At 43.6% G+C, this 18,823-nt stretch overlaps 1 protein-coding gene across 1 annotated transcript in view; it reads right to left on the bottom strand.

The window, feature by feature from the left end:
* LARGE1 (LARGE xylosyl- and glucuronyltransferase 1) overlaps positions 1–18,823 on the bottom strand; it is a 521,095-nt gene that overhangs the window by 62,691 nt on the left and 439,581 nt on the right. Inside the window, exon 8 of the mRNA XM_073650219.1 lies at positions 3,020–3,132. Coding sequence (XP_073506320.1) covers positions 3,020–3,132 — 113 coding nt within the window. The remainder of the gene's footprint in view (positions 1–3,019; positions 3,133–18,823) is intronic.

The following is an 18,823-nucleotide window of genomic DNA, read 5'->3' as shown; positions in this document are numbered from 1 at the left end:
TTATATTCTTGTACATAGGGGGGCAGTATTATAGTAGTTATATTCTTGTACATAGGGGGCAGTATTATAGTAGTTATATTCATGTACATAGGGGCAGTATTATAGTAGTTATATTCTTGTACATAGGAGCAGTATTATAGTAGTTATATTCATGTACATAGGGGGGCAGTATTATAGTAGTTATATTCTTGTACATAGGGGTCAGTATTATAGTAGTTATATTCTTGTACATAGGGGGGCAGTATTATAGTAGTTATATTCATGTACATAGGGGGGCAGTATTATAGTAGTTATATTCTTGTACATAGGGGGCAGTATTATAGTAGTTATATTCTTGTACATAGGGGGGCAGTATTATAGTAGTTATATTCTTGTACATAGGAGCAGTATTATAGTAGTTATATTCTTGTACATAGGGGGCAGTATTATAGTAGTTATATTCATGTACATAGGGGGCAGTATTATAGTAGTTCTATTCTTGTACATAGGGGGCAGTATTATAGTAGTTATATTCTTGTACATAGGGAGCAGTATTATAGTAGTTATATTCTTGTACATAGGGGGCAGTATTATAGTAGTTATATTCTTGTACATAGGGGGCAGTATTATACTAGTTATATTCTTGTACATAGGAGCAGTATTATAGTAGTTCTATTCTTGTACATAGGGGGCAGTATTATAGTAGTTCTATTCTTGTACATAGGGGGCAGTATTATAGTAGTTATATTCTTGTACATAGGGGGCAGTATTATAGTAGTTATATTCTTGTACATAGGGGGCAGTATTATAGTAGTTATATTCTTGTACATAGGAGCAGTATTATAGTAGTTATATTCTTGTACATAGGAGCAGTATTATAGTAGTTATATTCTTGCACATAGGGGGCAGTATTATAGTAGTTATATTCATGTACATAGGGGGGCAGTATTATAGTAGTTCTATTCTTGTACATAGGGGGCAGTATTATAGTAGTTATATTCTTGTACATAGGGAGCAGTATTATAGTAGTTATATTCTTGTACATAGGGGGCAGTATTATAGTAGTTATATTCTTGTACATAGGGGGCAGTATTATAGTAGTTATATTCTTGTACATAGGAGCAGTATTATAGTAGTTATATTCTTGTACAGAGGGCAGTATTATAGTAGTTATATTCTTGCACATAGGGGGCAGTATTATAGTAGTTATATTCTTGTACATAGGGGGAGTATTATAGTAGTTATATTCTTGTACATAGGAGGCAGTATTATAGTAGTTATATTCTTGTACATAGGAGCAGTATTATAGTAGTTATATTCTTTTACATAGGGGGCAGTATTATAGTAGTTATATCCTTGTACATAGGGGGCAGTATTATAGTAGTTATATTCTTGCACATAGGGGGCAGTATTATAGTAGTTATATATTTGTACACAGTGGCAGTATTATAGTAGTTATATTCTTGCACATAGGGGGCAGTATTATAGTAGTTATATATTTGTACATAGGAGGCAGTATTATAGTAGTTATATTCTTGTACATAGGGGGCAGTATTATAGTAGTTATATTCTTGTACATAGGGGGCAGTATTATAGTAGTTATATTCTTGTACATAGGGGGCAGTATTATACCGTAGTAGTTATATTCTTGTACATAGGAGCAGTATTATAGTAGTTATATTCTTGCACATAGGGGGCAGTATTATAGTAGTTATATCCTTGTACATAGGGGGCAGTATTATAGTAGTTATATTCTTGTACATAGGAGTAGTATTATAGTAGTTATATCCTTGTACATAGGGGGCAGTATTATAGTAGTTATATCCTTGTACATAGGGGGCAGTATTATAATAGTTATATTCTTGCACATAGGGGGCAGTATTATAGTAGTTATATTCTTGTACATAGGAGGCAGTATTATAGTAGTTATATTCTTGTACACAGTGGCAGTATTATAGTAGTTATATTCTTGCACATAGGGGGCAGTATTATAGTAGTTATATTCTTGTACATAGGGGGCAGTATTATAGTAGTTATATTCTTGTACATAGGGGCAGTATTATAGTATATTCTTGTACATAGGGAGCAGTATTATAGTAGTTATATTCTTGCACATAGGGGGCAGTATTATAGTAGTTATATTCTTGTACATAGGGGGCAGTATTATAGTAGTTATATTCATGTACATAGGAGCAGTATTATAGTAGTTATATTCTTGTACATAGGGGGCAGTATTATAGTAGTTATATTCTTGTACATAGGGGGCAGTATTATAGTAGTTATATTCTTGTACATAGGGGCAGTATTATAGTATATTCTTGTACATAGGGGGCAGTATTATAGTAGTTATATTCTTGTACATAGGGGGCAGTATTATAGTAGTTATATTCTTGTACATAGGGGGCAGTATTATAGTAGTTATATTCTTGTACATAGGGGCAGTATTATAGTAGTTATATTCTTGTACATAGGGGGCAGTATTATAGTAGTTATATTCTTGTACATAGGGGGCAGTATTATAGTAGTTATATTCTTATACATAGGGGCAGTATTATAGTAGTTATATGCTAGTTCATAGGAGTAGTATTATAGCAGTCATATTCTTGAACATAGGGGGCAGTATTATAGTAGTTCTATTCTCGTACATAGGGAGCAGTATTATAGTGGTTATATTGTTGAATATGGGTGCTTTATTATTTTAGTTATAGTGTTGAACATGGGGGCGCTTCTCCAGCTCTTAGTTCCCTCTCTTGGACACATACAGTAGAGCCATGATTTTCGGCTCTGATGCAGTGAATCCTGACCAGACTTAATGCTGCCATCATGATGCCGGGCACACAGGCCTTTCCTTGTACTGTTCCCGCTCCTCGTTCGCAGTTCTGTATTTTGTTGACATTAAATATTCATCCGCCCTTACTGGCTTATTATAAGTAAAGCCGACACATGGATCTTGTTTTCACAGCGAGGTCTGAGCAGATGAGGCTGGGCATGAATATTTTCACCTCTGAATATGTTACTGATATCATAGCTGCGCACTCACTTGATCAGCCAAGGAGGTAGATAACATGCTCATCAGTTCCCGTTCTGCCGTCAGACGCCACATCTGCTCCCATTTCATTTTGCGCAACTTGTCCAGGAGCAAAAGTATCACCCCTGTAAGAAAACGAGGCAATTAACTGATCAATCAACCAATAATTAATAACACTATGTAGATCAATTATTAAAGGGGTTATCAAGCTATTCAATTGCGTTAGTTAATTAGACAGCATGAAAATAAGCAAGTTTGCAATTGACATCCTTTTTCTACTGCTTTTATCTTTTACAGTGTACAGCTGGTTTCCATGGAGAGTAGTTACATCCCAGTGCAGTAGTTACATTCCAAAGAGGGGTTAACTCTTAACATTCCAAACAGCTTTCTCCAGTCCATTGACTTCTATACAGCTGTTAGCTGCTCAACTCCCTTTCATCTTCTGAAGAGGTGAGGTTATAAATCGCCAGCCTAATAGCATTCACAGTAGGTCTCCTAATCAGGGCTCTCTGATCTCTTTATCAGTGGCTTTCTGCTTATTCAAATGCCTTGTTATCTCTATGTGAAAATTCAATAATATCAGTGTAGACTCAGAAGAAAGGACTGACAGCTAAATGTGTTACAGCAGAACTTGTGCTGAGCTTTATAGTGCTACTAATACTACAGTTCTATGTCGCTCAAGGAGAGACTGCCCTGTCAGAAACCAGAAAATGAGGAGACTCTAAGGAGATTGCATAGCTCTGAGCTGCTCAAGAGACAACTTGAGAATACCCCTTTAAATAATGGTGCCATCACTGATGGTGGGCTGCTATTCAGCTTTGTGCGAGGGCCGGACTGTATGGTCTTATCCTAATATTTCTATCAACCTGACAATAAATATATAAACTAATGATCAATCATCCAATAGTCCAGTAAAATCAGCTAATATCTCAATTGATCAGTAGTCTAAGGAAACAATCAGTAGTCCGATCGGTCAACTAACAGGCCAAGTAATTAATTATCCAATTGATCAACCAGTAGTCCAATTAATGAATCTACTAACACATACCTCAATCAATTCATCAATTGTCCAATCAGTTAAACAATAGCCTAATCAATTGATAATTCAATCAGTCAACCAAATTGTGAAATCAATCCAATCAATCAATAACCATCTCAAGCAATCAATAGTCCGATCAACTATTACATCAACCACAGTTCCGCTCAATGAATCCCCTAATAGACGAGTAAGCAAATCATTCAACTAATTGTCCAATAATCCGACAATTGCCCAATCAACCGACAAACAAATAGTCTATTCAATTGATTAATTGCACAGTCAACTAACAGTCCAATCACTTAACCACCAACCCGCCAATGAATTTATGAACAAAAAGTTCAATTGGACAACAGTCCAATCATATATACAATTAATTTTCCAATCAAAAGTCCAATCACATGTACAATTACATACTACAGATAAAGCAAATTAAGTGCTCATTAAGTATGCAAGTATGTATATGCTCTGTGTATACACGTGTCTGTATGTATGTGCTCTGTGCATATGAGTGTCTGCATGTACGTACTTTATATATATAAATATATATACATATATGTCTGTACGCATGTGCTCTGTTTATACAGGTGTCTGTATCCCTGTAGACTATGAGTCCCAATTCTGTACCAGTCAACCAATGTTAGTTTGTTCACCGTGTTGTTCACTCCTTGTCATGTACAGCACCATGGAATCAATGGTGCTTTAAAAATAAATAACAATATCTATGTGCTCTCTGTACATATGTATCTGTATGTAGGTGCTTCTGTGTATACATATATGTCTGTATGTATGTGCTCTGTGAATACATGTGTCTGTTTGTATGTGCTCTCTCTATACATATATGTCTGTCTGTATGTGCTCTGTGTATTCACATGTCTGTATGTATGTGTCTGTGTATACATGTGTCTGTATGTATGGGCTCTGTGTATATAGTTGAAACTAGAAGTTTACATACACTATATAAAAAGACACATACAAATGTTTTTCTCAATATCTGACATGAAATCAGAATAAACCTTTCCCGTTTTAGGTCAACTAGGATTACCATAATTACCATAATTACCATAATTTTTAATATTTGCCAAATGCCAGAATAATGAGAGAGAGAGAATGTTTTAAGGCATTTTTATTACTTAAGGCCCCGTCACACTAAGCGATGCAGCAGCGATCCCGACAACGATACGACCTGTCAGGGATCGTTGCTGCGTCACTAATACATCGCTGGTGAGCTGTCAAACAGGCAGGCTCACCAGCGATCAGGGGAGCAGCGACATCGTGGAAAGAATCGTTCCACGATGTCCTGCTCCTGGTTACCAGCCTGCTGAAGCAGGAGCAGGCTGGTAACTATGGTAAACATCGGGTTACTAGGGGCACACGCGCACTTAGTAACCCGATGTTTATCATGGATACGACTCTGCTAAGGTGAACGGTAACCTCCCGAGCACCGTAGCAGAGTGGTATCCATGGTAAACAGCGGGTTACTAAGTGCGCGAGTGCCCCTAGTAACCCGATGTTTACCATGGATACCAGCCTGATCGTTGGTCCCGCTGGTCACACACAGCGATGTGTGCTGGCCAGCGGGAGGCCAACGACCAAAAAATGGTCCAGGACACTTTGCAGCGATCAGCGACCTCACAGCAGGGGCCTGATCGCTGCAAAGTGTCACACATAGCGACATCGCTGGTGAGGTCGCTGTTGCGTCACCAAAACCGTGACACAGCAGCGATCTCGCGAGATCGCTATGTGAGACGGGGGCTTTACTGCAAAGTCAAAAGTTTACATCCATTTCATTAGTATTTGGTGCCATTGCCCTTAAACTGAATGAGTTGGGTGAAACGTTTGGGATCTCCTTCCACAGCTTCTCACAATAGTTGGTTGGAATTTGGGCCGATTGCTCCTGACAAAACTGCTGTAACTGATCCAGGTTTGTAGGTCGTCTTGCTCGCAACCTTTTCAGTTTTGCCCATAAATTTTCAATAGGATTGAGATCAGGGCTTTGTGATGGCCGCTCCAAAACATGGACTTTGTTATCCTTAAGCCACTTTGGCAGTATGCTTCGGGTCATTGTCCATTTGGAAGACCCATTTATGCCCAAGCTTTAACTTCCTGGCTGATGTTGCTTCAGTATTGCCACATAATCTTCTTTTCTCATGATGCCATCTATTTTGTGAAGTGCACCAGTCCCTCCTGCAGCAAAACAACCCCACAATATGATGCTGCCACCACCGTGTTTCACAGTTGGGATGGTGTTCTTAGGCTCCCAAGCTTCTCCCTTTTTCCTCCAAATGTTATGATGGTCATTATGCCCAAAAAGTTCAATTTTAGTTTCATCAGACCACAGGATATGTCTCCAAAAATTAAAGTCTTTGTTCCTGTGCGCATTTGCAAACATTAATCTGGCTTTTTTATGTTTCTTTTTGGAGAAATTGCTTCTTCCTGGCAGAGTGGCCTTTCAGCCCATGTTGATACAGTACTCGTTTCACTGTGATTATTGACACAATCTTACGAGCTTCCGCCATCATCTTCACAAGGTCTTTTGCTTTTGTCCTTGGGTTGATATGATATGGTATGATGGCTGGACATTCCCATCTTGTTTGTACTTGCGTATAATAGTTTGTACAGATGAACAAGGCACCTTCAGGTATCTTGAAATTGTACCCAAGGATGAGCCAGACTTGTGCAAGTCCACAATTCTCTTCCTGATATTTTGTCTGATTTCTTTAGACTTTCCCAGGATGCTACACAAAGAAGCAGTGTGTTTCAGGTGTGCATTAAAATACATCCACAGGTGGGTCTCTAATTAACTCAGATGTTGCCAAAAAAACTACCAGAAACTTCCAAACACATGACATCATCATATGGGCCGTCCAGAATTGTTTAAAGTCATAGTAATCTTAGTGTATGGAAACTTTTGACTTTGCAGTAAGTAATAAAAATGCCTTAAAAAATTCTCTCTCTCATTATTCTGGCATTTGGCAAATATTAAAAATTATGGTAATTATGGTAATCCTAATTGACCTAAAACGGGAAAGGTTTATTCTGATTTCATGTCAGATATTGAGAAAAACATGCAGATGTTTCTTTATATATAGTGTATGGAAACTTCTGGTTTCAACTGTATATGTGTCTGTATGTATATGCTCTGTGTATACATTTATGTCTGTATGTATGACATCTATGTCTGTATGTATGTGCTCTGTGAATGCATGTGTTTGTATTTATGCATGTGATCTGTGTATACATGTGTCTGTATGTGTGTTCGAGCGAACTTTAGTCCAAAGTTCGGTGCGGGTACCAGAACTCTACCCAAACTTGAACCTAAACCCCATAGAAGTCGATGGGGACCCAAACTTGATGCTGTAAAATGGTCGTAGTAAGGGCTAGGGGGCTGAAAAAGTCTCTCTCTCTCCATCCGAACACTAAAATGCACTTCCGGTTGAAGTCCGTGTTCGGAGTTCAGTCCGGTACGAACCCTGAACTTTACAGTTAGGGCTCGCTCATCTCTAGTCAATATGTATGTGGTCTGAGTATACATGTGTCTGTATGTATGTGCTCTTTGTATACATGCGTCTGCATGTATGTGCTCTGTGTATACATCTATACATTCAATCAACAGCCCAATTACGCAATCATTACAGTAAAATCAACCGATTGTCCAATTAATGAAGCAACAGATCAACCAGTCAATTAATTGTCCAATCAATCCAGCTACCGATACAATTAGTGTAAACACTTGTTAGATCAATCAATCATCTAATCAATGAATTCATCATCAAATTATTGTCCAATCAACCAATTCTCCAATTAATCAACCAATTTTCCAATAATTCAATCAACACACAAATCAATCTTTTTTCTTTTCCTCCATTGCGACAAAAAAAGCGCACCGTGACTGCAATGTGTGAACGCAGTCTAACTGTCCAATCAATCATGCAGCCAATTAACTATTAGTCCAATCCATCAACAAATCAATCAATGTAGACTTCTTTCAATCTATCAATCAAAACCATCAATCAGTTGGTCAGCCCCTATTTCGAATACCTCTGATGGTGACAGATTCTATATTAAGATGTGATTTTATTTTTGCCGTCACCCTGGAGGTTCTATGCATGTCTGATAATCCAGAATGTCTGCTAATCCGGACTATAGACATCCTGCTGCATGTCAGTGAATGTTGCACAGTCAGACCTGCATCATGTAACGACTAGCTTACATAAGGGCTCTTTCATCGCACCCAGCAGCAGCCGCAGCCCCCTCCTCCCCCTCTCCTGCGCCACATTTTACTTCTCAGCTGGTAATGGGCTCGGCACAGCTTGTCGTGAACTCCACAAACCCCAACACCATAAACATCTTCAGAGAAAATAAGAAAACTGCGAATGTTCTTTTGGCTGAGAACAGACTGAGAAACATAATTCACACGTTGCACAAGGCGCGGAGCCACCAATCGGCAGCTTTACTTAACGCTTCTCCCAGAGCGCCTACGGTCAATCCGGTGGGTTTCAGGGACTGAGGGACGCACTCTGGGGAGGACTGGAGGCTTCCTTCATGCTTGTATTAATCACAATTATGTTTTTTTTTGTCTAGTCACATCCAAAGCTGCAATTAAAAAAATTCACTTTTGCGTTTACTTTAAATCTATGGAAGAAGGAAACTTTGCTACTCATATGAGGCACAGGATGAGACAGAGACCAATTTTGATTTACCCGTCCCTTTATCATCCTTAGACACATGTGTACACAGAGCACATACATACATACACATGTATGCACAGCACATACATACAGACATGTGTATACAAAGAGCACATGTATACAGACAGCACATACATACAGATTCTAGTATACACTGAGCACATGTATACAGACACGTGTATACACAGAGCACATACATACAGACACATGTATACAAAGAGCACATGTATACAGAGAGCACATACATACAGACAGGTATATACACAGAGCACATACAGACACATGTATACACAGAGCACATACATACAGACACGTGTATAGACAGAGCACATACATAGACAAGTGTATACACAGAGCAGATACATACAGACATGTGTATATATAGAGCACATACATACAGACACATGTATACAAAGAGCACATGTATACAGACACATGTATACAGAGAGCACATACATACAGACAGGTATATACACAGAGCACATACAGACACATGTATACACAGAGCACATACATACAGACACGTGTATAGACAGAGCACATACATAGACAAGTGTATACACAGAGCAGATACATAGACATGTGTATATATAGAGCACATACATACTGAGAAATGTATACACAGATCACATACATACAGACATGTGTATGCACAGAGGACATACATACAGACATATATGCATAGACAGAGCACATAAATACAGACACAGGTATACAGTACAGACCAAAAGTTTGGACACACCTTCTCATTTAAAGATTTTTCTGTATTTCCATGACTATGAAAATTGTACATTCACACTGAAGGCATCAAAACTATGAATTACCACATGTGGAATTATATACTTAACAAAAAAGTGTGAACCAACTGAAAATATGTCTTATATTCTAGGTTCTTCAAAGTAGCCACCTTTTGCTTTGATGACTGCTTTGCACACTCTTGGCATTCTCTTGATGAGCTTCAAGAGGTAGTTACCGGAAATGGTTTTCACTTCACAGGTGTGCCCTGTCAGGTTTAATAAGTGGGATTTCTTGCCTTATAAATGGGGTTGGGACCATCAGTTGTGTTGTGCAGAAGTCAGGTGGATACACTGCTGATAGTCCTACTGAATAGACTGTTAGCTGCTTTTTTCTTGCCATAATACAAATTCTAAGTAAAGAAAAACGAGTGGCCATCATTACTTTAAGAAATGAAGGTCAGTCAGTCTGAAAAATTGGGCAAATTTTGAAAGTGTCCCCAAGTGCAGTTGCAAAAAACATCAAGCGCTACAAAGAAACTGGCTGACATGAGGACCGCCCCAGGAAAGGAAGACCAAGAGTCACCTCTGCTTCTGAGGATAAGTTTATCCGAGTCACCAGCCTCAGAAATCGCAGGTTAACAGCAGCTCAGATTAGAGACCAGGTCAATGCCACACAGAGTTCTAGCAGCAGACACATCTCTACAACAACTGTTAAGAGGAGACTTTGTGCAGCAGGCCTTCATGGTAAAATAGCTGCTAGGAAACCAGTGCTAAGGACAGGCAACAAGCAGAAGAGACTTGTTTGGGCTAAAGAACACAAGGAATGGACATTAGACCAGTGGAAATCTGTGCTTTGGTCTGATGAGTCCAAATTTGAGATCTTTGGTTCCAACCACCGTGTCTTTGTGCGACGCAGAAAAGGTGAACGGATGGACTCTACATGCCTGGTTCCCACCGTGAAGCATGGAGGAGGAGGTGTGATGGTGTGGGGGTGCTTTGCTGGTGACACTGTTGAGGATTTATTCAAAATTGAAGGCATACTGAACCAGCATGGCTACCACAGCATCTTGCAGCGGCATGCTATTCCATCCGGTTTGCGTTTAGGTGGACCATCATTTATTTTTTAACAGGACAATGACCCCAAACACCCCTCCAGGCTGTGTAAGGGCTATTTGACCAAGAAGGAGAGTGATGGGGGGCTACGCCAGATGACCTGGCCTCCACAGTCACCAGACCTGAACCCAATCGAGATGGTTTGGGGTGAGCTGGACCGCAGAGTGAAGGCAAAAGGGCCAACAAGTGCTAAGCATCTCTGGGAACTCCTTCAAGATTGTTGGAAGACCATTTCCGGTGACTACCTCTTGAAGCTCATGAAGAGAATGCCAAGAGTGTGCAAAGCAGTCATCAAAGCAAAAGGTGGCTACTTTGAAGAACCTAGAATATAAGACATATTTTCAGTTGTTTCACACTTTTTTGTTAAGTATATAATTCCACATGTGGTAATTCATAGTTTTGATGCCTTCAGTGTGAATGTACAATTTTCAAAGTAATGAAAATACAGAAAATCTTTAAATGAGAAGGTGTGTCCAAACTTTTGGTCTGTACTGTACACAGAGCAGATACATACAGACATGTGAATACACAGAGCACATACATACAGACATCTGTATACACAGAGTACATGCATACAGACAGGTGTATACACACAGCACATACATACAGACATATGCATAGACAGAGCACATACATACAGACACAGGTATACAGATTACATACATACATGTATGCCTGCAACCACTACTAGAAGGAGCTCAATGAAAGATCAGGATAGAGTTCATTACTGTGAGCTCCATCTAGTGGTCAATGCATGGAGACACAGGTCCTGAGTCATATGCAAATTAAGGCTTCAGAGTACCCTGGGCGTGTCCTAACTGTCTACGTGTCCAGCTGAGATCCGGCGCATGCGCAAAATCTTAGCCCTTCTTTGGTCTGCGCAGGGGCCACTTCCAAGCCCATGCAAATACAACATTTCTTTTTGCGCAGCCTGTAGAAAATTGACCAGGACGCTTGGACACGCCCACTGGACACTTGAGCCTTCATTTGCATAAACTTTTTCAAGGCTTGCAGCACTAAAATTGACTAAAGGATATCAGATCTTTCCAGGTCACAAAAAGTGGTCGGGGTGGTTTATAGGGGGTACAACTTGCTGACAGTTTCCCTGTATACTTGTAAGAAGGCATCTACTTTATGAAGACCGCTGCTTGCTGTCAGTCAGTGGAAAGTCTTGCTTAGGCTGCTGATGGATTGTCGCAGCTTCACATCTGGTGGTTGCTGAGACGCCAATTAAATTGGTGCAATCTGCCAATTTTTATACATGGCGGAAGCTGAACTATCATATTTCTATGTGCGGCCATTGTGCCCCCATTGTTTGGCAAGAAGACCCCCTACTGACTGTTCTAGCTAATAAATTGGGGGTGATATTGGCACCTCCAGACAAGTCGGGGGTCTGCGTTCAGGTATTGATCCCCCCCACCCCCCGGCACTTTTCCTGGAGTCTGACTCCGGCTCCTTCCGATAAATCCTCGTCCAGCCGCCGCCGAACCAATTACAAGTGTCATTATTATGCGCGAGTGGCGGTGACAGGCGCAGCGTCCCCAGATACGGACAGGCTCCGCTCGATATCTGCGGTGTTCATCATTAACCTGTTCACTCCTGCAGAGACCACATTATGTGCTTACAGCATTATAGCAGGTCCTCCCATACGGCCATGGATCCCCTATGTGGACGATAGGGAGACACAACCCCAAAAGTACAGCGCCAACCACTGTGCCCCCTTTACTTATTGATTTATGGCACCACCATCAGATAACCAGCAACACAGTGCCCCCATTAAAGCGTCATCCAGAGTGACCCCACAACTGTGCCAGCCACAGTGCTTCCATTACAGTGCCAGCCACAGTGCCTCCATAACAGTGTCGGCCACAGTGCCTCCATAACAGTGCCAGCCACAGTACTGCCATAACAGTGCCAGCCACAGTGCCTCCATAACAGTGCCAGCCACAGTGCCTCCATAACAGTGCCAGCCACAGTACTTCCATAACAGTGCCAGCCACAGTGCCTCCATAACAGTGCCAGCCACAGTGCCTCCATAACAGTGCCAGCCACAGTGCCTCCATAACAGTGCCAGCCACAGTACCTCCATAACAGTGCCAGCCACAGTGCCTCCATAACAGTGCCAGACACACTGCCTCCATAACAGTGCCAGCCACAGTACTGCCATAACAGTGCCAGCCACAGTACTTCCATAACAGTGCCAGCCACAGTACTTCCATAACAATGCCAGCCACAGTGCCTCCATAACAGTGTCAGCTACAGTACCTCCATAACAGTGCCAGCCACAGTACTTCCATAACAGTGCCAGCCACAGTGCCTCCATAACAGTGCCAGCCACAGTGCCTCCATAACAGTGCCAGCCACAGTACCTCCATAACAGTGCCAGCCACAGTGCCTCCATAACAGTGCCAGCCACAGTGCCTCCATAACAGTGCCAGCCACAGTGCCTCCATAACAGTGCCAGCCACAGTACTTCCATAACAGTGCCAGCCACAGTGCCTCCATAACAGTGCCAGCCACAGTGCCTCCATAACAGTGCCAGCCACAGTGCCTCCATAACAGTGCCAGCCACAGTACCTCCATAACAGTGCCAGCCACAGTGCCTCCATAACAGTGCCAGCCACAGTGCCTCCATAACAGTGCCAGCCACAGTACTTCCATAACAGTGCCAGCCACAGTGCCTCCATAACAGTGCCAGCCACAGTGCCTCCATAACAGTGCCAGCCACAGTGCCTCCATAACAGTGCCAGCCACAGTACCTCCATAACAGTGCCAGCCACAGTGCCTCCATAACAGTGCCAGCCACAGTGCCTCCATAACAGTGCCAGCCATAGTGCCTCCATAACAGTGCCAGCCACAGTGCCTACATAACAGTGTCAGCCACAGTGCCTCCATAACAGTGCCAGAAACAGTGCCTCCATAACAGTGTCAGCCACAGTGCCTCCATAACAGTGCCAGCCATAGTACCTCCATAACAGTGCCAGCCACAGTACTTCCATAACAGTGCCAGCCACAGTGCCTCCATAACAGTGCCAGCCACAGTACTTTCATAACAGTGCCAGCCACAGTGCCTCCTTAACAGTGCCAGCCACAGTACCTCCATAACAGTGCCAACCACAGTACCTCCATAACAGTGCCAGCCACAGTGCCTCCATAACAGTGCCAGCCACAGTGCCTCCATAACAGTGCCAGCCACAGTACTTCCATAACAGTGCCAGCCACAGTGCTTCCATAACAGTGCCAGCCACAGTACCTCCATAACAGTGCCAGTCACAGCGCCTCTATACAGTGCCAGCCACAGTACTTCCATAACAGTGCCAGCCACAGTGCCTCCATAACAGTGCCAGCCAGTGCCTCCATAACAGTGCCAGCCACAGTGCCTCCATAACAGTGCCAGCCACAGTACCTCCATAACAGTGCCAGCCACAGTGCCTCCATAACAGTGCCAGCCACAGTACCTCCAACAGTGCCAGTCACAGCACCTCCATAACAGTGCCAGCCACAGTGCCTCCATAACCGTGCCAGTCACAGCACCTCCATAACAGTGCCAGCCACAGTAACTCCATAACAGTGCCAGCCACAGTGCCTCCATAACAGTGCCAGTCACAGCACCTCCATAACAGTGCCAGCCACAGTGCCTCCATAACAGTGCCAGACACAGTGCCTCCATAACAGTGCCAGCCACAGTAATTCCATAACAGTGCCAGCCACAGTAACTCCATAACAGTGCCAGCCACAGTAACTCCATAACAGTGCCAGCCACAGTGCCTCCACAACAGTGCCAGCCACAGTACTTCCATAACAGTGCCAGCCACAGTGCCTTCATAACAGTGCCAGCCACAGTACTTCCATAACAGTGCCAGCCACAGTGCCTCAATAACAGTGCCAGCCACAGTGCCTCCATAACAGTGCCAGCCACAGTACCTCCATAACAGTGCCAGCCATAGTACCTCCATAACAGTGCCAGCCACAGTACCTCCATAACAGTGTCAGCCACAGTGCCTCCATAACAGTGCCAGCCACAGTGCCTCCATAACAGTGCCAGCCAGTGCCTCCATAACAGTGCCAGCCACAGTGCCTCCATAACAGTGCCAGCCACAGTACCTCCATAACAGTGCCAGCCACAGTGCCTCCATAACAGTGCCAGCCACAGTGCCTCCATAACAGTGCCAGTCACAGTGCCTCCAACAGTGCCAGTCACAGCACCTCCATAACAGTGCCAGCCACAGTGCCAGTCACAGCACCTCCATAACAGTGCCAGACACACTGCCTCCATAACAGTGCCAGCCACAGTAACTCCATAACAGTGCCAGCCACAGTACCTCCATAACAGTGCCAGTCACAGAGCCTCTATACAGTGCCAGCCACAGTACTTCCATAACAGTGCCAGCCACAGTACCTCCATAACAGTGCCAGCCACAGTACCTCCATAACAGTGCCAGTCACAGTACCTCCATAACAGTATCAGCCACAGTGCCCCCATAACAGTGCCAGTCACAGCACCTCCATAACAGTGCCAGTCACAGTGCCTCCATAACAGTGCCAGCCACAGTGCCTCCATAACAGTACCAGCCACAGTACCTCCATAACAGTGCCAGTCACAGCACCTCCATAACAGTGCCAGCCACAGCGCCTCCATAACAGTGCCAGTCACAGCACCTCCATAACAGTGCCAGCCACAGTAACTCCATAACAGTGCCAGCCACAGTGCCTCCATAACAGTGCCAGTCACAGCACCTCCATAACAGTGCCAGCCACAGCGCCTCCATAACAGTGCCAGACACACTGCCTCCATAACAGTGCCAGACACAGTACTTCCATAACAGTGCCAGCCACAGTAACTCCATAACAGTGCCAGCCACAGTACCTCCATAACAGTGCCAGCCACAGTGCCTCCACAACAGTGCCAGCCACAGTACTTCGATAACAGTGCCAGCCACAGTGCCTCCATAACAGTGCCAGCCACAGTGCCTCCATAACAGTGCCAGCCACAGTACTTCCATAATAGTGCCAGCCACAGTGCCTCAATAACAGTGCCAGCCACAGTGCCTCCATAACAGTGCCAGCCACAGTACCTCCATAACAGTGCCAGCCATAGTACCTCCATAACAGTGCCAGCCACAGTATCTCCATAACAGTGTCAGCCACAGTGCCTCCATAACAGTGCCAGCCACAGTACTTCCATAACAGTGCCAGCCACAGTGCCTCCATAACAGTGCCAGCCAGTGCCTCCATAACAGTGCCAGCCACAGTGCCTCCATAACAGTGCCAGCCACAGTGCCTCCATAACAGTGCCAGTCACAGTGCCTCCAACAGTGCCAGTCACAGCACCTCCATAACAGTGCCAGCCACAGTGCCAGTCACAGCACCTCCATAACAGTGCCAGACACAGTGCCTCCATAACAGTGCCAGCCACAGTAATTCCATAACAGTGCCAGCCACAGTGCCAGTCACAGCACCTCCATAACAGTGCCAGACACAGTGCCTCCATAACAGTGCCAGCCACAGTAACTCCATAACAGTGCCAGCCACAGTACCTCCATAACAGTGCCAGTCACAGCGCCTCTATACAGTGCCAGCCACAGTACTTCCATAACAGTGCCAGTCACAGTACCTCCATAACAGTGCCAGTCACAGTACCTCCATAACAGTGTCAGCCACAGTGCCTCGATAACAGTGCCAGCCACAGTGCCCCCATAACAGTGCCAGTCACAGCACCTCCATAACAGTGCCAGTCACAGCACCTCCATAACAGTGCCAGTCACAGCACCTCCATAACAGTGCCAGTCACAGCACCTACATAACAGTACTAGCTACAAAGCCCCAATAACTGTACCAGCCACAGGAACAAATATCAGTCCCTGCAGCCATGACAGAACCATCACTGTGGTGATCAGTAATGCGGGAGAAACACTAAGGGTCTCGCAGACGTTCCAGGAGACTGAGATGTATGGGACCAGAATACAATGCCAGAACCGCAGTAATGACCGACACTTAGAGGTAGAACAATATCATCGGGATGTAACTGCATAGGAAAAGCCGTCTGCCACCTCTCTATGGGCGCTGCTAGTAATTGGCACCCGTGTTCATGATTTTTTTTTTTAAAGGGGAAGCGCTCTTTTAAGAAGGTTTATCCATTACCAGCACATTAAAGATCAGGTTAGAGGTTTGGTTCGTGCATACGACTTCAAAGACGTCTTCCCTTTGATGCTCGCACCTTATTTCAAACCATTTGCTCCAAACTTCCTTCAAACAGACCAGGAATGAATCATTTTGCATTTTCCTGTGATTTCAGGCTCTCCGAGGCCGCGATATTCCTATTAAGTAATCACCTTTAATCCAGAAAATGGGCGACGGCTATTACATGCAAATCACCGGCATCTGCCGAAACCCCCAGAAAAGAGCACAGAAAAGACCCCCAAAATTAATCAGACCCCCTAAACTAATTAAGACCCCTTAGCAGACCCCATAACTAATTCAGACTCCAGACTAGTACTTTAAAACTAATCAGACCCCCCAAAACTAATTCAGATCCCTTAGCAGACCCCATAATTAATTCAGACTCCAGACTAGCACTTTAAAACTAATCAGACCCCCCAAAACTAATTCAGACCCCTTAGCAGACCCCATAATTAATTCAGACTCCAGATTAGTACTTTAAAACTAATCAGACCCCCCAAAACTAATTAAGACCCCTTAGCAGACCCCATAACTAATTCAGACTCCAGACTAGCACTTTAAAACTAATCAGACCCCCAAAACTAATTCAGACCCCTTAACAGACCCCATAATTAATTCAGACTCCAGACTAGCACTTTAAAACTAATCAGCCCCCCCAAAACTAATTAAGACCCCTTAGCAGACCCCATAACTAATTCAGACTCCAGACTAGCACTTTAAAACTAATCAGACCCCGCAAAACTAATTCAGACCCCTTAGCAGACCCCACAATTAATTCAGACTCCAGACTAGTACTTTAAAACTAATCAGACCCCCCAAAACTAATTCAGACCCCTTAACAGACCCCATAATTAATTCAGACTCCAGACTAGCACTTTAAACTAATCAGACCCCCCAAAACTAATTCGGACCCCAGATCAGAACCCTAAAATTAATCTCGGAACCCAACAATTAATCAGACCTCATTTCAGGCCCTTAAACTCATTCAGACCCCAGACCAGAACCGTGAAATGAATCCGACCCCAAACCAGACCCTAAAGTGAATTAAGACCCCAGACTAGTACTTTGAAACTAAAGATCCCTAAAATTAACCAGACCCTTAAAATCAATTCAGACCACAGATCAGAAGAGAAAACTCATTCAGACCCCAGACCCAGCCCTTAAAATGAATCTGCCCCCAAACCAGCCCCCTAAGATTAATGAGACCCCAAAAAAGAATATAATCAGCATTTATGAAGAATTTGGCACAAAAAAAAACGACACAAGACCAAAAAATGTCTTTAAAAAGAATACAAATGACGAACTGGGCCCATAGTATCCACAGGGATGATGGTCCACGAGGTGTCATCAAAGAGGAGATATATATATATATATTCACCTGGTGTAAATGCCGCTGTTCTCCTGAATCCGGCGATGCTTTTCTTGTGTTCCTGCGCCTCTCCGTTCCTGAGATATGGACCTTTCTTCCCTGCATGTAAATCTAGTCTTGCTAGTCAAGTGGGTGTGACCATCAACTATTCTCTGTGGGCGTCTTCCTAAACACCACGCCCCTTTGGCTTAAAATGACTAGATTTATATACAGGGAAGAGGAGGTCATATCTCAGGAACGGAGAGGCGCAGGAACACAAGAAAAACTTCGCCGGATTCAGAACAGCGGCATTTACACCAGGTAAGAAAATGACATTTATAGCAACTGACAGGTCGTCTTTAAGACTTAAAACCTGTCCTAAACCCTCACTCTCTAGTCCAGATACAATTATAACAAACCTTCAGCTGTGAGAAGCATTAGATCGGTACAGGTTTTGGGTCTATATCAGGATTTCTGCACAGTCGGATGCCGGATTACTGGAATTTACCCTGTGTATTTGGTGATGGCAGAGACTCATATAGGCTAAGAGAGATTTACTGGTATGTGGAATCCATAGTACAAAGGGGCAAAAGGTCTCGGATAGTGGAGGCCACAAATAGTGGAGGTCCCAGATGGTGGAGGCCTCGGATGGTGGAGGCCTCGGATGGTGGAGGCCTCGGATGGTGGAGGCCTCGGATGGTTGAGGCCCTG

The sequence above is a fragment of the Phyllobates terribilis genome, unplaced genomic scaffold, assembly GCF_046119375.1.
Source record: "Phyllobates terribilis strain yellow unplaced genomic scaffold, ASM4611937v1 Scaffold_10__3_contigs__length_209671492, whole genome shotgun sequence".
Taxonomy (NCBI): domain Eukaryota; kingdom Metazoa; phylum Chordata; class Amphibia; order Anura; family Dendrobatidae; genus Phyllobates; species Phyllobates terribilis.
The sequence above is the reverse complement of the archived record's forward strand: the minus strand, read 5'-3'. Positions and strand labels throughout refer to the sequence as shown.